General features: G+C 43.2%; 1 protein-coding gene across 1 annotated transcript in view; it reads left to right on the forward strand.

Annotated features, from left to right (window-relative positions):
- The window catches only part of HSF2BP (heat shock transcription factor 2 binding protein), a 96,892-nt gene extending 80,185 nt beyond the window's left edge, over positions 1-16,707 (forward strand). Inside the window, exon 8 of the mRNA XM_028126426.2 lies at positions 16,049-16,707. Coding sequence (XP_027982227.1) covers positions 16,049-16,257 — 209 coding nt within the window. The 3' untranslated portion in view covers positions 16,258-16,707. The remainder of the gene's footprint in view (positions 1-16,048) is intronic.
- Positions 16,708-17,911: the final 1,204 nt, after the last annotated feature.

Raw genomic sequence — 17,911 nt, forward strand, 5'->3', positions numbered from 1 at the left:
TTCCAGATGCCCCATCCCCACATCTGATCATTCCTTCTTGAGTGTCCCATGGTAAATATTACAAATGGAGTCATCTTTGCACTTTCTGATCTCTTGCTTGTTAATGGCCTGGAATTATTTTAATTTAAGAAAAAATCTCTAGGTAAGAGAGACTAGAGGTTGTATTTCTTTGTCTCCCATAAAGTGTATGTGTTGGGCTCAGCGTCCCATCTCTAGTCCCTGCTGCTGAGCTGGGGGTTTACCTGCCCCCGTGGCCGCTGGTGGCCCTGGGCCGGCACCCTGCAGCTTGCAGCCCTCGGGCAGCTCACTTACTACAGGTATTCACTGAGCTCTGAGCCGTCCTAGGAACTGCAGGTTCAGAAGTGAACAAGACGGAATTCTTCCCCATGGAACTTATATTCAGGTGGAGAGACTTGACGACAAACAGAATGGTGTCTGCCATTTGGTACAGATAAGGGGCTAGCAGGTGATGGGGCGGGGCTGCTCTCCGGGTATCTGAGCGAGGCCTGCATGAACTGCAGGGCTAGCCACACAGAGGTCTGAGGGCAGAGCCTCACAGCCGAAGCAGGGTAGTGAGAAGGCCCTGGGGCAGCGACGGGCGAGGAGGATGTGGGAGTGGAAAAGGCTGGCGAGGGTTGGGGAGCATGCGGAGAGCCAGAATGAGCTTGGGAAACCACCCGTCAGACCAGGGCCTGCCCCTGCTCAGAGCCCTGCCCAAGGTCTCCACAGCTGTCCCCAGGCCTTTACGGTTTCAGTGCAGGAGGAAGAGGAGGAGGGAGAACAAGGAAGGGAGATGGGGTGGGAGGAAAACCAGGAGGGCGCGGTGTCCTTGAGGCCCAGGGAAGGCAGCGCCGCCTGACGCAGCAAGCCACTGTGCCGCGAGCTCCCGAGCTAGCAAAGCCATAGGAGGCGGTAGGCTGCGGAGGCAGGGGCTCAGCTGTGTGGGTGGTGGGTGGGTTGGGGGGCCAAAGCCCAGCCGCTTGGTCCCTCCCCTTGGTCAGTGGTGCATGGACAAAGCTCAGATAAGCTACCGGCTCAGTGTGGCGTGACCATTTAAACAGACACTCCGCACTGGACACCTCCCAAGGACGTGGGGCCGGAATCTAAGGCAGCAGCACTGATACCTGCGTCTGGCTCACAGAGGGGCTCTGAAGGCAGTTCCAGGAGAGGCTCCCATGACATTCTGGGCAGTGGCGGTGTCGCTGGAATGAGGATGTAGGCTTCATCCCTGACTGCCTTGGTGGCAGGTCCAGAACTCTGATGGAAGGGTTCCTCTCACCACCGGAAGTGCCCGGAAGACCCCCACCCCTGGCTTTTTCTGTTTCCTACATCGGCCACCTAGCAGGACCCTCCAGGCTGAAGAGCTCTTTCCTGGAGCAGGGGCACGGGCAGCTGCCAACCCCCACCCTCTTCTTCCAGAGCAAACTGTTGATGGGGGAGACCAGTTTGCTTCTGTTTGGTTTTGTTTCATCTAGTAGATTTTGATTTTTGTGGGGAGAAGTTAAAAATAAAATTATATTTTAATTGTTCTTGTAATTTAATAGGGTTCTGTGGTCAAACCTTTTGTAGTCACCTTGAAATTCATGGGTTTTATCAGTCTCTGCGTCCTTTCCTCCAGACAGGTTGAAGCGTGCTCGCCCTCCCTTCCCTGTGCTTGCATGTCTAGATTATCACTGCGTTCCCCAGGCATGTTGCCTTTTTGGGTTGGTTTCATCTTTCATCAGCTCTTTGGGAGAAGATAGGGCAAGGTGTTGGGCTCTCGGGAGCTCATCCCCTAGAGGACCCCAGTGGCAGAAGAGCTCTGCTGCTGGCCGAGGGGCCGTTCACAGAAGGTTGGCAGGACGCCTGGCCGGGGTTAGATGCTTCCCAAGAAAGGATTTGCTCACTGTTTTTGTATCCAAGTGCTAAATTTACTCAGACTGTTATTTTAATATGAGGACTCATACGGCAATATTAAACATCATGAATTTGATCTGTCTTAATGCTTAAGGCTCAGTAACTGTCTCCTGGTTAGAGAATTAGAGAATCGGGTTTGGTTGACTTGTGAAGATGGATTTTGGCTTTATTTTAATGGGATTTTTTTTGAATGAATTTTTCCTCCCCCACAGAGAAGTAATTTTAGAGAAATCTTTTGTGGTGTTTTAGGAGTAACATGCACTTACATTTATATGTAAGGGCACGTGGGTGCCTCCATAATCTGAATTAGTCAGATGTCATTGTTGGGCCCTTTGGATATCTGGGAAAGCGTGTTCTCACCAGAGGGACCAGCGGTGCAAGAGCCCCGGGGCCGGAGTGTCCTGCTTTGTTGGAAGGACACCAAAGGCCTGCGTGGCAAGAACGGGTCGCTGGTGGAGAGAGTGGGGTGCGGTGTGTTCCGTGTGGTGTGGAAATTGCTATTTATGGGATGCCAGCTACGTGCCGAGCATTTCGGTAGACACTTACATGTCTCCTCATTTGGTCTTGACGGTAACGATGTGGATGATTTAAGCCTTCAGTTTACAGCCGAGAACACAAACACCTAGCAAGCCTTTGTTTCAGTAATTTCGCTGAGATGATGGTGGTGAGTGACTCTAAATGACGTGTGTCGCCTCCGTACGCTGCTGCTGCCTTCTGTCGTGGGGGTGGCTCCCAGTTCACCTCAGATTTTAGTTTGTGCACTTAACGTATGGATTTTTAAAGACAAGGGTAATCACCAGGTAAGTAAAGAGAAAGAGATGTGTCTGTTTTAATTTCAAGCATGACTGAGAACAGAAGGACCCTCTGAACATATATGTGAGCATGTGTGTGTCGGGAGCATGTGTGTTGGGGCGTGTGTGCACGAGTGTGCGTGGGAGCATGTATGAGAGTGTGTGTGGGAGCTGTGCTTTAAGGAGCCAGTTCAGCCACCCGGAAATCCGTCGGGCTGGGTCCCGGGAGTTTTCTTTGTGTCCCTGCGAGTGCCTGTGTTGGAGAAGCGTGGCACTGGGGGTCAGTGCCTGTGACAAGGTCTGACATGGGGTGTGTGGGTGTCTCAGTGACCTGTCGTCGTCCTCTAGTCCTTAACTAGCTACAGCTCAATCCCCAGAGTACTGTGTCGCCATGTCCTTCCTTCCCCTGCCCAGTAGGACACCTGTCAGCATCTGGGGAACTAGGGCCCAGGGGACCCAGTTTGGGACCAGAGCTAACTTGATGATGAGGCGTTTGGAGAATGGGAAGGGATAGCGAAGGGGAAGGTGGGCAAGGGGAGTTCTTAGACCTTCCTTCCTGTCTGAGGGCTTCTTTCTAAGGAACCTGGGTCAGCACATACCAGCTTCAGGGTAGAACATTTCAGTTCTGCTTGTATTCAGAGAAACACAATTAAAAAATTCTTTATCACCTTATTGAAATATGGTTACATCTTGACCTTCCAGTTTGGATTTTCCCCCAAATCCCTGCAGATAGTAATAGGGAAGTTGCCTGCCGCCGAGTCTGTGGCCCGCAGTCAGCCTTCTGTCTCAGGGACCCGCCCAGCATGGGCAGTGTGCACGGGGTCGGCACACCTTGCAGAGCTGCTTGTGGATGTGATGGGTTACTCAGACCCGACCACAGGCACAGCTCCTTCCAGATGCTGCTGCTGGGGACAGATGTGACTCTGTGAGCTGCGTGCTTACCAGAGGTGTTTGTGACGGACGCCAGTGACGTGAGAGCTCAGAGCTGTGGAGGATGTTACCCAGGGAAGTCACACTGCTGGTTTATAATTGCTGGAGGCTCTCCTGGCGCACTTCTCTCTCCCATATCCTCCTCACTCCCAAATGTAAAAACATTCACAAAGAAATCTGTGTACTGTTCAGGAGGAAGCAGGGTATGGTGCCGTGATTTCCTGTCCATCTAAGTGCTCAGTAGGACTTTATGAGAAGCAAACATCCGCAGAATGTCAGGAGGGGACTAACTTGATACAAATGTAGAAAACAAGCAGAATATTATTTCATTTGTTTTGAGTTGCCTGAGCTTTAATAATGAAATAGTGCTTAGAAAAATAGTGTGGTCTACATAAATGATTTTCAAGGAGAGGCAAAGCTAATCTGTGTTGATAGGAATCAGAACATTGGTTGTGTAAAGGTAGGGATTGACTGGAAGGGAAGGGGTATGAGGGAACTTTGTGATGATGGAAATATTCTGTATTCCATTAGGACTGTGGTTTATATGGGTGTATACATTTGTCAAAACTTTTTGAATTGTACACATAAGATTTGTGCAGTTGATGTAAAATTTAACTTCATTTTGACAAGACCATCCAAGAAAAATGTTTTTATTCACATAATTTTACACTCTGTGTAATAATTAAGAAGCAGAGTTTATTGTATGTATCCTTGTTTTTATTCTTTTCATTGTTTATTTTTTCTTGGTGTTCCAAGATTATTTCTTTTATCACTTTTTTCCTGTTTAGGGAATGTACTTTAGCAGTTTTCTTTTCAGTTTATTCTTTCAGACTTAGAGAAAAGTTGCAGAAGTTGTACATATGAGATTGTACAAAGAAAGAAAAAATATTGAAAGCCATGTGAGAGAAATGGCACATCACCCACGGGAGAAAAATGATTCAGTGATACTCACCCTGCTTCCCCTAATGTTAACACCTTCTGTAACCATGGACTAGTTATTGAGACAGGAAATCCACATTGGTACACTATGAGAACCTCATCCGCAGCTCTCATCAGAATTTTGCCAATTTTCCTACCAATCTTCTTTTTCTAAAAACCGATGTAACTCATAAACAATGAAATTCAACTATTTATAGTATATAATTCAGTCATTTTTAGTATGTTCACAGAGTTGTGCAAGCATGAGCACCATCTATCCAGTTTTAGGATATTTTCATCACTCCTAGTAGAAATCACCATGCCCATCAGCAGTGACCGCCTTCTCTTCACCCAGCCCGTGGAGACTGCTAATCTGCTTTGTGTATCTGCAGGTTTACTTCAATCTGGGCCATTCATAAAATTGGAATTGTATACTTTGTAGGTTCTTTCATTTAGCATGTTTTCACGAACCATCTGTGTTGTAGTGTGTATCAGTACTTCATTCCTTCTCATTGCCAAATGCTCCACTGTGTAAATACACCACATTTTGTTTATCCATTAGTCACTTGATGGACATTTGGGTTATTTCCACTTTGGGGCTGTGGTATGAATTGTCAAATTAACACTTATTAAGTGGAGCAAAGGTTGCTGAATGGTGAGCTGCAGTTCAACAATAGACCACAGGAAGAATTGAAAAAGAGGTCCTGGAGGACACCTTAGGGAGCCACACGGGGAGGTGAAGGCAGAGTGCAGACAGAGGGAGGCAGGGTGTGGGCCAGGTGTCTTTATCGGGTCTGTGGGTGGAATGCTCTGGGGTTCCTGGGCTAGGGCTGGACTGGTCCGTTCAAACCAGAAGGGTGGGGCTCAGGTAAGCCCCATGGGGCGCTCATCTAAGAGACACATAAGGGGAAGATGCTGGGAGGTGGGGTGGGGGGGCTGTTCATCAGGGCTGTGGGAGAAGTCCTACCAGGGACTTACATTTACTTGTGACTCGGTTGGCTGTTTTCTAGGGCACACATGTGCTTGAGAGGCTACCATTGGTTTCAGGTCCCTTCAGGCCATTTGATCAAACGAAATGGGTGGTGGGGCAGCAATCTTAGGGAGTAGCGGAGCTACACTCTCAACAGGTTGTTATTGAACAGTGCTGCAGCAGATGTTCCTGTACAGGTTTTTGTGTGGTGTGGCCTTGCTGTTAGAGTGGTCTGCCGGTGACGGGTTTTCTTAATTTTCTTTCCTCTGAGGATGTCTGGAGTTCCTCTTCATTTCTGAAGGACATTTTCACTGGGTATAGGATTCTGGGTTGATGATTCTTTTCTTTCACATGTGGAAAGTGTTGTGTTACTTTGTTCTGGCCTCTGTGGGTTCTGGTGAGAGATCCAATATCACTGGATTGTTTTTCCTCCCATGGGCAACGTGTCATTTCTCTCTTGCAGCTTTCAAGGTTTATTTTCTTTGTTTTTAGTTTTCAGAAGTTTGGCTATGATGTGTCTTGGCATAGATTCCTGGAGGTGTGTCCCAATTTGAGTTTGCTCAGCTTTTTGGATCCGTAGGTTTGTGTTCTGCCAAATAGGGTAAAATCTAAGCCATTGTTTCTTAGAGTATTTTCCAGCCCTACAATGATATGAATGTTAGCTCTTCTTTACAGCCCTTTTGGACCCAGGGGCTCTGTTTATTTTTTCTCAGTCTTTTTTCTCTCTGTTACTCAGATTGGGTAATTTCTATGGTCCTGTCTTCCAGGTCACTGATCTTTCCTCTGTCCCTCCCATTCTTTCTCTGTCAAGTTTAATTTCAGTCATTGTATTTTTCAGTTCTAATGTTTCCCCTTTGTTCTTCTTTATATCTTTGATTTCTTTGCTGAGGCTTTTTTTTTTTTTTCATTTGCTTCCAGCAGGTTGCAGTTGCTCATTGAATAACTCTTATATTGGCTGCTTAAGAACGCCTGTCAGATAATCTTCATATCTACATTGTTTTTGTGTTGGAGTCAGGTGAAGGCCTTTTCTCACTCTGTTTGATTCACTCATCTCCCAACCCATAATTGAGCCATCTATAGGAATGTTCTCTGTCTCAAGTAATAAGTTTTTCATGACTGTTTTAAAAGATAAATTGAGTAGTTATAGCTCAGAATTTGCTAATCTGTGGCCCGAACAGACCTAAGTTCCGTGTTATTTTCCTCCTGTACAGTTTTGGTAAATAAGCTGATTACCTTTCTCTTAGTCTGTATTCCCTACCAAGCTGATTCTTTTTACCGTGTGTGTTGGGCTTCCTGATACTGTCTGTGCATCCCATGTCGTCTTCTCTCTTGGTATACTTCCTTGTTTAGGTGGAACAAGTCCTGTCAGGTCTCCAGAGAATGGGTGTGTGGGAGACAAAACTTTTGAGATATTATGTGTTTGGATTGTCTTTATTTTACCCTCACCTATAATAGTCATAGTTTGGCTGAGTATAGAATCCCAGGTTAGAATTATTTTTTATTTCTGAATTTTGAAGACATTATTACTTTATCTTCTCATGTCCAATGTTGAGCAGTTTTGATTCCTGACTCTTTGTATGTGATCTGTTTTTCCCTCTAGAAGCTTATAGAATCTCTTTGTTTCATATTTTGAGTGGAAATTTTATGCTGATATGCCTGGTGTATTACATGTATATTTTATTAATTTTGGTGGAAATGAAAAGGGCCCCTTTCAGTTTGGAAACTTATGTCTTTTAGTTCTAGTAATCTTTTTTCAATTATTTTGAATCATTGAATCATTATCAAGTGATTTCCTTTTTCTGTTGACTCAGTTTTCTCTCTCTGGACTGTTATTTGGATGTTGAGCCTCCTATTCTAGTCCCCTTTTTCTTCTATTCTCCATCTCTTTGTTTTTTTTTAGCTCCACTTTTGAGAGGTTTCCTCAACTTTACTTTCCATCCTTCTCTTTGAGGTCTTCATCTCTATCGTGCATTTAATTTCTAACTGCCTTTTTTTTGGAATTAAAAAATATAACATCTCGTTCTTGCTTAATGGATGATATAACTTCTTTTTATCTCCTTGAGGAAGGTATTAATATTTTTTAAAAATTTTCTTCTCATTGCACAGTCTTTTCTTTTCCCTCCTTTGGTTTCTGTTGAAAATGATGACCACCTTTTTCTCAGGGGTCTGGTGATGGGCATTGTCTTCTCATGTTTAAGGGTGAGATGTATAGTACAACACCCATTCATGATAGAAACCCTCAACAAAGTAGGTCGAGAGAGAACATACCTTAACATAATAAAGGTCATATATGAAAAACCCACAGTGAACATCATATTCAGTGGGGAAAAACTGAGAGCTTTTCCCCTGAGGTCAAGGTCAAGACAAGGATGTCTACTTTCATCTCTTTTATTTAACATAGTACTGGAGGTCCTGCCCACAGCAATCAGACAACAAAAGGAAATAAAAGTCATGCAAATTGGTAAGGAAGATTAGGAAAACTTTCACTATTTGCAGATGACATGATACTGTGTATAGAAAACCCTGAAGACTCTACCAAAAAACTACTAGAACTGATAAATGAATTCAGTGAAGTCACAGGATACAAAAAATCAACAAAGAGAAATATGTTGCATTTCTGTACACTAATAATGAAGCAGCAGAAAGTGAAATTATGAAAACAATCCCATTTACAATTGTACCAAAAGTAATAAAATACCTAGGAATAAACGTAACCAAAGAGGTGAAAGATCTGTACTCTGAAAACTATAAAACATTGATGAAAGAAATTGAAGGTGACACAAAGAAATGGAAAGACATTCCATGCTCATGATCAGAACAGATATTGTTAAAATGCCTGTATACCCAAAGCAATCTACAGATTTAATGCAATCCCTATCAGAATACCAATAGCATTTTTCACAGAACTAGAATGAACAGTCCTAAAATTTGTATGGAAACATGAAAGACCCCGAATAGCCAAAGCAATCCTGAAAAAGAAAAAAAAAATGGAGGTACCACAATTCCAGACTTCAAGTTCTATTACAGAGCTGTAGTTATCAAAATAGTGTGGTACTGGCACAAAAACAGACACATAGACCAACAGAACAGAAATAAACCTACAGAAAGCCCAGAAATAAACCCACAATTATATGGTAAATTAATCTTTGACAAAGGAGGAAAGAATATGCAATTGCATTACTGGGTATTTACCCCAAAGACACAAATGTAGGAATCCGAAGGGGTACGTGCACCCCGATGTTTATAGCAGCAATGTCCACAATAGCCAAACTGGAAAGAGCCGAGATGCCCATCGACAGATGAATGGATAAAGAAGACGTGGTATATATACACAATGGAATATTATGCAACCATCAAAAGGAATGAGATCTTGCCATTTGCAATGACATGGATGGAACTGGAGGGTGTTATGCTGAGTGAAATAAGTCAATCAGAGAAAGACATGTATCCTATGACCTCACTGATATGAGGAATTCTTAATCTCAGGAAACAAACTGAGGGTTGCTGGAGTGGTGGGGGGTGGGAGGGATGGGGTGGCTGGGTGACAGACATTGGGGAGGGTATGTGCTATGGTGAGCGCTGTGAATTGTGCAAGACTGTTGAATCACAGATCTGTGCCTGTGAAACAAATAATACATTATATGTTAAAAAAGAAGAAGATAGCAGGAGGGGAAGAATGAAGGGCAGTAAATCGGAGGGGGAGACGAACCATGAGAGACGATGGACTCTGAGAAACAAACTGAGGGTTCTAGAGGGGAGGGGGGTGGGGGGATGGGTTAGCCTGGTGATGGGTATTAAAGAGGGCACGTTCTGCGTGGAGCACTGGGTGTTATGCACAAACAATGAATCATGGAACACTACATCAAAAACTAATGATGTGATGTATGGTGATTAACGTAACAATAAAAAATTTAAAGGAAAAAAAGAATATGCAATGGGAAAAAAGTTTCTTTAACAAGTGGTGTTGGGAAAAGTGGACAGCTACATGCAAAAGAATGAAACTGGACCACTTTCCTACACCACACACAAAAATACAAGATATATTAAAGACCTAAATGTGAGACCTGAAAACATAGAAATCCTAGAGGAGAGCACATGCAGTACTTTCTCTGACATCAGCCATGGCAACATTTTTCTAGATATATCTCCTGAAGCAAGGGAAATAAAAGCAAAAAGAAATTATTGGGACTTCATCAAGATAAAAAACTTCTGCACAGCCAGGGAAGCAATAAAACCAAAAGAGAACCTACAGAATGGGAGAAGACATTTGCAGATGACATATCAGGTGAAGGGTTAGTATCCAAAATACATAAAGAATTGATACAATTCAACACCCAAAACCCAAGTAATCCAATTAAAAAAATGGCCAGAAGACATGAACAGAGAGTTCTCCAAAGAAGACATTCAAATTGCTAAAAGACACATGAAAAGATGCTTAACATCACTCATCTGGGAAATACAAGTCAAAACCACAATGAGATACCACCTCACACCTGTCAGAATGGCTAAAATCAATAACACAAGAAACAGCAGGTGTTGGTGAGGATGTGGAGAAAGGGGAACCCTCCTACGCTGTTGGTGGGAATGCAAGCTGGTGCAGCCACTCTGGAAAACAGTATGGAGGTTCCTCAAAAGGTTAAAAATAGAACTACCCTATGATCCAGTAATTGCAGTACTAGATATTTACCCCCAAAATACAAAAACACTAACTCAAAGGGATATGGGGAATCCCTGTGTTTATAAGCTGCATTATTTATAATAGCCGAACTATGGAAGCAGCCCAAGTGTCCCTTGACTGATGAATGAATAAAGAAGATGTGTGGTGTATGTATATATATGTACATAATTAAATGCATGTATAATGCATATGTATATAATGAAATATTACTCAGCCACCAAAAAGAATGAAGTCTTGCTATTTGCAGTGATGTGGATGGAGCTACAGAGGGGAAGTGGGTGGGGCGAATGGGTGTGATAGGCGATGGTGATTAAAGAGTACACATATCGTGATGGATACTGAGTAATGTAAAGAGGTGTTGGATCACTATATTGTACACCTGAAGCTAACATAACACTGTATGTTACCTACATTAGAAAACACAATGGGAGGGATTTATGCTGATTGGAAGCCCTAGCATGTGGGTGAGGCTTGGGAACTTGATTGACTGCAGTGAGAGCTGGCTCAGCCATTCCCTGTGAACCCACAGGTCAGCACCGTTAGGTGTTTTCTCTTAGGTCGTTCAGATTGGCTGGAGAGGACTTACCTAGTCTCCTGTCTGTAGGGCAGAGGCCTACAAACTCTGGAAACAGAGTAGGGAAGAGGGAGTGTCTTAGAATTTATGGGTGTGTTTTCACATAATTCATGTGTTTTCCAGAGAGAGCCTCCATCTTCAATTGTGCCTAATGTCCCTGCTCCAGAGATTCTTTAGAAAATAACCAGTCCTCGAGGGAAAGAGCAATTGCTTAGGGGCAGGGAATAAGGAAGAGGGTCCGAGATGTAATTGTTTCCTTTTTTAAAGGTCAGCCTTATTGAGTTAAAATTTTACATAGAGTGAAATCCACTTACTAGTACTGAGTTCTCTGAGTTGGGACATACGCATATATTACCGTGTAACCACTGCCATAATCAAGACACAGGACAGTCTCATCACTGCAGAATATTCTCTGTGCCACTTCGTGGTCCTCCGCTCCTCACCCCCAGGCCCTGGCAACCGCAGCTCTCATTTCTCTTCCTGTGGTTTTGACAGTTCCAGAATGGCATATATAAACAATCATGATGTGTATAGATTTTAAAGTCCAGCTTGTTTCTCAGCGTAATTCGAGATTCATCATGTTTTTGTGTGTATCAGCTGTTAATTTCTTTTATTGCTGTTTATGTTTTTACTCTGTGGAGATACCATGGTCTCTTTAGATCTGTTCATCAGTTGAAAGATGTTTGGGTTATTTCCAGATTTTGGCAACTATGAGCAAAGACACTGTGAATAAAATATTTGAAAATACATCTAACCAAAGAAGAGACATAAATGGGAAGTAAGCACGTGAAAAGATCTGTCTTTTCCAGTATTTTGACAATGTTTATTGGGTTGTTTTGTTGTTGAGTATTTTTGAGTTTATATTCTGTATTCAGTTGTTTTTTTTTTTTATAAACCTGTTACATGTTTTACAAGTATTTCCTCCTGGCCTACTGGTTTGTCTTTTCATTTCCTAACTATGTCTTTTGAAGTGCAGATGTCTTTAATTTTGATAGAGCTTATTCACTTTTTTTTTTTTGTGGATTGTGCTTTTGGTTTTATATCTAAGAAATTCTTACCGAGCTCAAGGTTACAAAGATTTTCTCTTGTTTTCTTCTACAAGTTCTTGGTGTTTTAGGTTTTACATTTAAATCTATTATTAATTTTCACGTAAGTTTTTTTATGTGAGGCAAGGTATGGATTCAAGTTCTCTGTTTTTACGTATGGGTGTTCAATTTTTCCAGCACCAATTTTTGAAAAGGCTATTATTTTTTAAATTAAATTTTTTATGGTGCAAAAAGGTACTTTTATTATAGCACTGGGATGGGACCATAGGCTAAAAGAGTTGCACTGGGGTTGGTGAGGAGTGACTGATTATATACTTTTAAGTTTGTGGAGAGAGGGGCAGGGGTAGAGATCATGTAAGTTTCTAAGGCATTTCTTTCTGTTTGCTGGAAGTAGGGCGTACTGGATCTTGAAGTTCTGGCTATTTGTCAAGATAAGGTTGTATTTAGTTTTTGATTAATTATCAACATTAAGGCAGCCATGAGTTACTTGAGGAATTTTTTTTTTTTTTTTTTTTTACAATTTATTTATTTTAGAGAGAGGGAGAGTGAGAGCATGTGGGGAGAGGGGCAGAGGGAGAGAATCTTCAAGCAGACTCCCCGCTGAGTGTGGAGCCTGACACGTGGCTCTGTCTCACCACCCATGAAATCAGGACCTGAGCCAAAACTAAGAGTTGGACACTTAACTGACTGAGCCACCCAGGCGCCCTGAGGAATCTTTTTTTTTAAATCAATTAATTTAAGTAATCTCTGTGCCCAGCGTGGGGCTTTAACTCACAATCCCAAGATCAAGATTCCCACTCTCCACTGACGGATCCAGCCAGGCAACCTGAAAAGGCTATTATTTTTTCGATTAAAATGCATTTCTAAAAAAAATATAAAATGCATTTGTATGTTGGTTGAGATTTTACAAAACTGTGGTCTGTTCCAGTGTTCTCTAATCCTGTTTCATTTATCTCTATGATTGTCCCTTCACCAGTATCACAGTCTTGATAACTATAAGTTTTGAAATCAAGTACTCTGAGTCCTTCACTGTTTTTCTAAATTGTTTTGGCTGTCCTAGTTCCTTCACTTTTCCAAATAAATTTGAGAACTAGTTTGTTGATTTCTACAAACAAGCTTATGGGACTTTGATTGGGATTGTACTGAGTATGTAGATCACTAGGTAGATTGACCTCCCATAACAATATTGGGTCTTCTGGTCCATAAACATGTTGTATCTCTCAATTTACATAGGTTGTCTTTACTTTCTCACATCAGTGTTTTATGGTTTTCAGCATACAAATCTTGCACATATTTTATAAGATTTATACCTAAATGTTTTATGTTTTTGGTGCTATTGTAAATGATAATCTTTTTTTTCTTAATAAAGAATTTATTTAAATAGAAAATATTTAAATATTTTTTAAATAGTATTTTATTATGTTATGTTAATCACCATACATCACATCATTAGTTTTTGATGTAGTGTTCCATGATTCATTGTTTGTGCATAACACCCAGTGCTCCATGCAGAACGTGCCCTCTTTAATACCCATCACCAGGCTAACCCATCCCCCCACCCCCTCCCCTCTAGAACCCTCAGTTTGTTTCTCAGAGTCCATCGTCCCTCATGGTTCATATCCCCCTCCGATTTCCCCCGCTTCATTTTTCCCTTCCTGCTATCTTCTTTTTTTTTAACATATAATGTATTATTTGTTTCAGAGGTACAGGTCTGTGATTCATCAGTCTTATATAATTCACATTCTGTTTCCAATGTATCCTTACTGAAATGTGGGTACAATTGATCATTGTATGCTGACCTTGCTAAACTCAATTAGTTTGTGTTGTTCATGGGTTCTGTGTTTTTACTGATTTTCTTTCCTTACTTTTTAAAATCAGGAATGGAAATAACATTAAAGTTTTCAACTCTAATTGTGAATCGATTTGCCCGTAGAATTCTATCATATTTTGCTTTGGTCTTTTGAAGCTGTGTTATTCAGTACATACGTAATTGAGACTGTTATGTCTTCTTGCTATGCTGACCTCTCTGTCATTAGGCAGTGTTACTCCGTAGTCCTGGTAACACTTCTTGTTCTGAAGTCTACTTTGTTTGGTAATAATATACGCTCTGTAGCCCTCTTTTAACTAGTGTTTGTTTGGCGTATTTTAAAGATTTGTTTTTACTTTTAACCTTTGTCTTTATCTTGGGTGTCTTGTGGGCAATGTATAGTGAAGTTTTGCTGTTTTATGCATTCTCTGTTTTCTAATCAGTGTGGTTATACTGTTTTCATTTAATGTATATAGAAAGAAATACAAAAATATCTCCATTTCTTTTTTCCTCTTTTTTTGTTTGTTGGATTATTTTAATATTCTGTTTTATTGATACTGTTAGCTTATCATTTACATTTTAAAAATGTTTTTATGATTTGCCCTAGGGTTTACAATACAGCCTTTAATTAATCTTTAAATAGTACTGTCCTGCTTCAGATGTACTGTAGGAACCCTACATCAGTGTTTTCCCATCTCTTCATCCTATTTAGTTCAGATTCCTTTTCTAGTTGTTCCTGTAGCTGGGTCATCTCCGAGTCTGGCTCTGTTGATTACTTCATCACTCCACTGTGGGCCTTTTGTTTCCCTGGCTTTGTCGTAATTTCTGATTGAATGTTAGACATCGTGTGCAGGGCAATAGAGCAAACTTTTTCTGTAATGGGCTGGATAGTAAATATCTTTAGGGCTGGGCCATATATGGTTTCTGCTGCATATTCTTCTCCCCCCTCTCTCTTTTTAAAAAACTATCCGTTTAAAATATAAAAATCACTTTTGGCTTACAGCCTGTACAGAAATGTTTCCCGGGCTACATTTGGTCTCTGGGCCATAGTGTACCAGCCTCTGCAGCAGAGAATGAGGTAACTGGTGTGTGCTTGTGGACATGGCTTTGCCTCCTCTTCTGCTGGGCTGTCAGCGCGGGATGAGATGGGTGTGGGTTTTGTTGCTGCTGTGCTTGCCTTCTGTGTACCATTAGGCTTCAAATGCCTCTCTTTTCCTTGCGCTCAGTGAGGGTGAGGGCTGAGCTGCCCGAGTGTCTTCCTCAGTGCCCTGTTCCACCCTTAGCTGTTGGCCTTCCCTTTGCGTCTTTGTTCAGGGGGTCTCCTTCCTTCCTTTTGCTCCTTTCCCAGCTGTAGACTGCTCTTATTGGCTGCTGGAAGTTTGCTGGGCTGATGCTGGAGGACAAAGGGAGTTCTCTGGTGTTTGGTTCAGCTCCTGTCCATCTTTGTCTGGGTGGTGGGGCCTTCCCAGCGACCCTGTCCTCCTCCTGGTGGCAGCCACAGTCTGCACCAGGTCTTTGGCAGGCCCATACTGGGGAAAGTTGCCGCCTCCTCCCCCAAAGTAGGAGGACTCTAACGATCCAGGCCCAGGATGTCCTGCCCTCCCTCCTGGATAGAGTACAACGGTCTTCACTGGGCCCTGGGGGCCCTGGGTTAACAGCAGGAGCCTCTGGGCAGGCTTAGTGTGTGGCAGTTCTCACTGAGGACTTACTTAGTCTGCTCTTGCAATCGTACTCACTTCTTAAAAGGTTTAAGTGTAGTGCTAAGAAAGAGGTACTGATTTGGAGCCTGGTTCCAGTTACGACACTCAGTCCAGAAGTGGATCGACGGCGTACTAAAGTTTCCCAGTCGGCAAGAGTAAGTAGTAATGAGAGTTGGACCCGTCCTAGTTGAGAATGTAGCTTTGCGTTGGGCTGTTTGCGTCTAGCCGTGTTTCAGTGGCGCTACAGTGCGTGCAGGGTACCAGGTTCTGTAACTCTAGAGAGGATTCCTCAGGGACGTGGTAACACTGTGCATCCTGCAGCCTACGACTCTGGGGAGCCTGGGGGCCCCGAAGAGCTGCCATACCTGTGTGTGTCCTCTGAGGCGTTGATGCGCTTGGAGTACAAATGGAGTAATACCTCTTAAAACAATCTTATGTGGACAGAGTTGGAAAAAAACATGAAAGGCCCTCTCATATTTTTCGTTCAGCATCTTAAAATTATGATTGTGAGTAATATTTGAAGATGGATGTCACTAAATCAGTGGTCATTGAGGTTTGTTGTGTCACTCTTATGAGCTAAGCTTTTGCCTCAAGAAGTGACACTGTTTCTCAGTCAGCTGGTAGTTACTGAATGGTCAGACCTGTCGTTCAGAAAGGCCAAGAGCTCTTGAGGGATAGACTTTGCCTCTGTTTCTACAGAGTCTCGTTCTAACCAGAAGCGTTCCCTCTCTCTCCCAGACCCGGACGCAGAGGTGTGTCTTCATGCACTGCGACTCGTCCAGTCTGTGGTCCTGGAGCCAGAAGTCTTCTCCAGGTTGGCCTCCGAGTTCTGCAGCTCCTTGCCCCGGCAGCTCATCCTGGCGATGGCCAAGAGCCGCAACCCGCACCTGCAGACCGTGGCCCAGGAGCTCCTGGAGGACCTCCGTGCCCTGGAGCGTGATGCATAGGGGCGCTGGGTGTGTCCCTTCCCCTCCCCCAAGCCCCCACTTTGTGTTCTGAAACCATCACCGTGCGCCATGTGTTATAGATGGTAGAATGTGAGTGACTCGAGAGGGATGTGAATGCATATGTATCCACACAACTTCCTCCTGGAAGGGAAAGTACCTGTGGGTGGCTGGTTAGCCTGGCCAAGGGGCAGCCTGAGGAAGAATCCATCCTTCTGGAAAGGCCCATGTCCTGTACCTGGAAGAGGGCCGTCTTCGAGTGGCTTCTGCTGCTCAGTAGAGTGGGTTCCCCTGCACAAAGGGGATGAAATAACCACCTGCCCCGTTGGTCAGCATTTTCCTGAGATACATGTTTTGAAAAACAATTCACTCTCTCTCTAGTAATTATAATTAATACCCTAAAATTCAAGTTTACCTTTAAACCTTTTGGTGAACCTGCTATTTCAGGTGACGTTGGACATTTTGGTTCTATTTTTTTGTGCCTGTTTTATTTTTGAATAAAGAAAGCCAGAAGAGTTATCAATGTACACAACTACTCTTTTCTGAAATGTTATAAACTTGGTATTAGGAAGTCTTATATTATAATGCAGATACTTGGTGGGTAGAAAAAACTCTCGTTATGTTGTTCTGGGCACTTGACTATACACTCAGAAGTCCCGCTTTTCTTATAAGAAATATCATGAAAAGGGCCTCCTAGACGAGAGCCCATGCCGTTGGGTGAAGCCCTTCAAATAACGTCTGCTGGTGTGTCCCAGGGTCCCTGCAGCACGTAAATCCTTCTCAGCTGCGCCTGGGCCGCTGACAGAGCGCACGGGACACACTTCATTTCTCACAGACACCGTGCACGTGAGAGCCAGAAGTTCCATCCAAGTCACCCCGTAAAGTCGCATCAGGGAGCACGTTTGCTCCTTTCTTGTGCTGCTTCCCTCATGGTGATGCTGCGAGTGCTCGGGCTCTGGGCACCCTCTCCAGTGAAGGAAGGTGCTGACGGCCCCTACGGTGGCGGCCTCGTATACATTTATAACCTGTGTCTGCTGTGGGGCATGTTAGAAGGACTTCATTTTTCTCTGAAGTCGATTTTATAGGCAACGTGTGGTTTATGGCTAAGGCTGAAGCCACAAGCGCGGAGGAAGGCACGGGGCTGGATCTCAGGAGCCGGCAGATTGTGGAACACTGCCCGCTCATCGGAGCAGAGAGCTGTTAGAAGAGGCAGCTTGCGATTCATGGTGCAGAAATCAGTCCGTCTGTGTGCTGCGGTTCTGTAGGTCTGACTACGGGCGAATAAAATTGAGGGTGTTGTGTGTTTGTACTTTTTCTAGCATGGTATTTTCTTTTTGGGTATTTGATAAGGTGACGGGAGATAAACTAGTGTAATTAGCTTGTGCTGCCTCTAGAATGCAGGGTCTTTTCCTGCCAAAGATGGGATCTGCAGCGTAGAGAGACACAGAACTGGGCCAAAGCACGAATTTTGTGTAGTTTAGCTAATTAGTAGATGGATGTGATGAACAAAGATACTTTATTTCCTTTAATTATGAAGTGCTATAGGGATAGCAAGAGTCCTCGTGAAAACTCCCTTCAGGGAGAAACACATGATAAATGCATGTTTTGAGCATATATCATAGGAAAAGTACTTATGGCCAGTTTTAAGGTATGGCTT

Source organism: Eumetopias jubatus, unplaced genomic scaffold (genome assembly GCF_037043125.1).
Source record: "Eumetopias jubatus isolate StellerSeaLion01/CBP00866 unplaced genomic scaffold, mEumJub1_p1.0 scaffold_1, whole genome shotgun sequence".
Classification (NCBI taxonomy): Eukaryota; Metazoa; Chordata; class Mammalia; order Carnivora; family Otariidae; genus Eumetopias; species Eumetopias jubatus.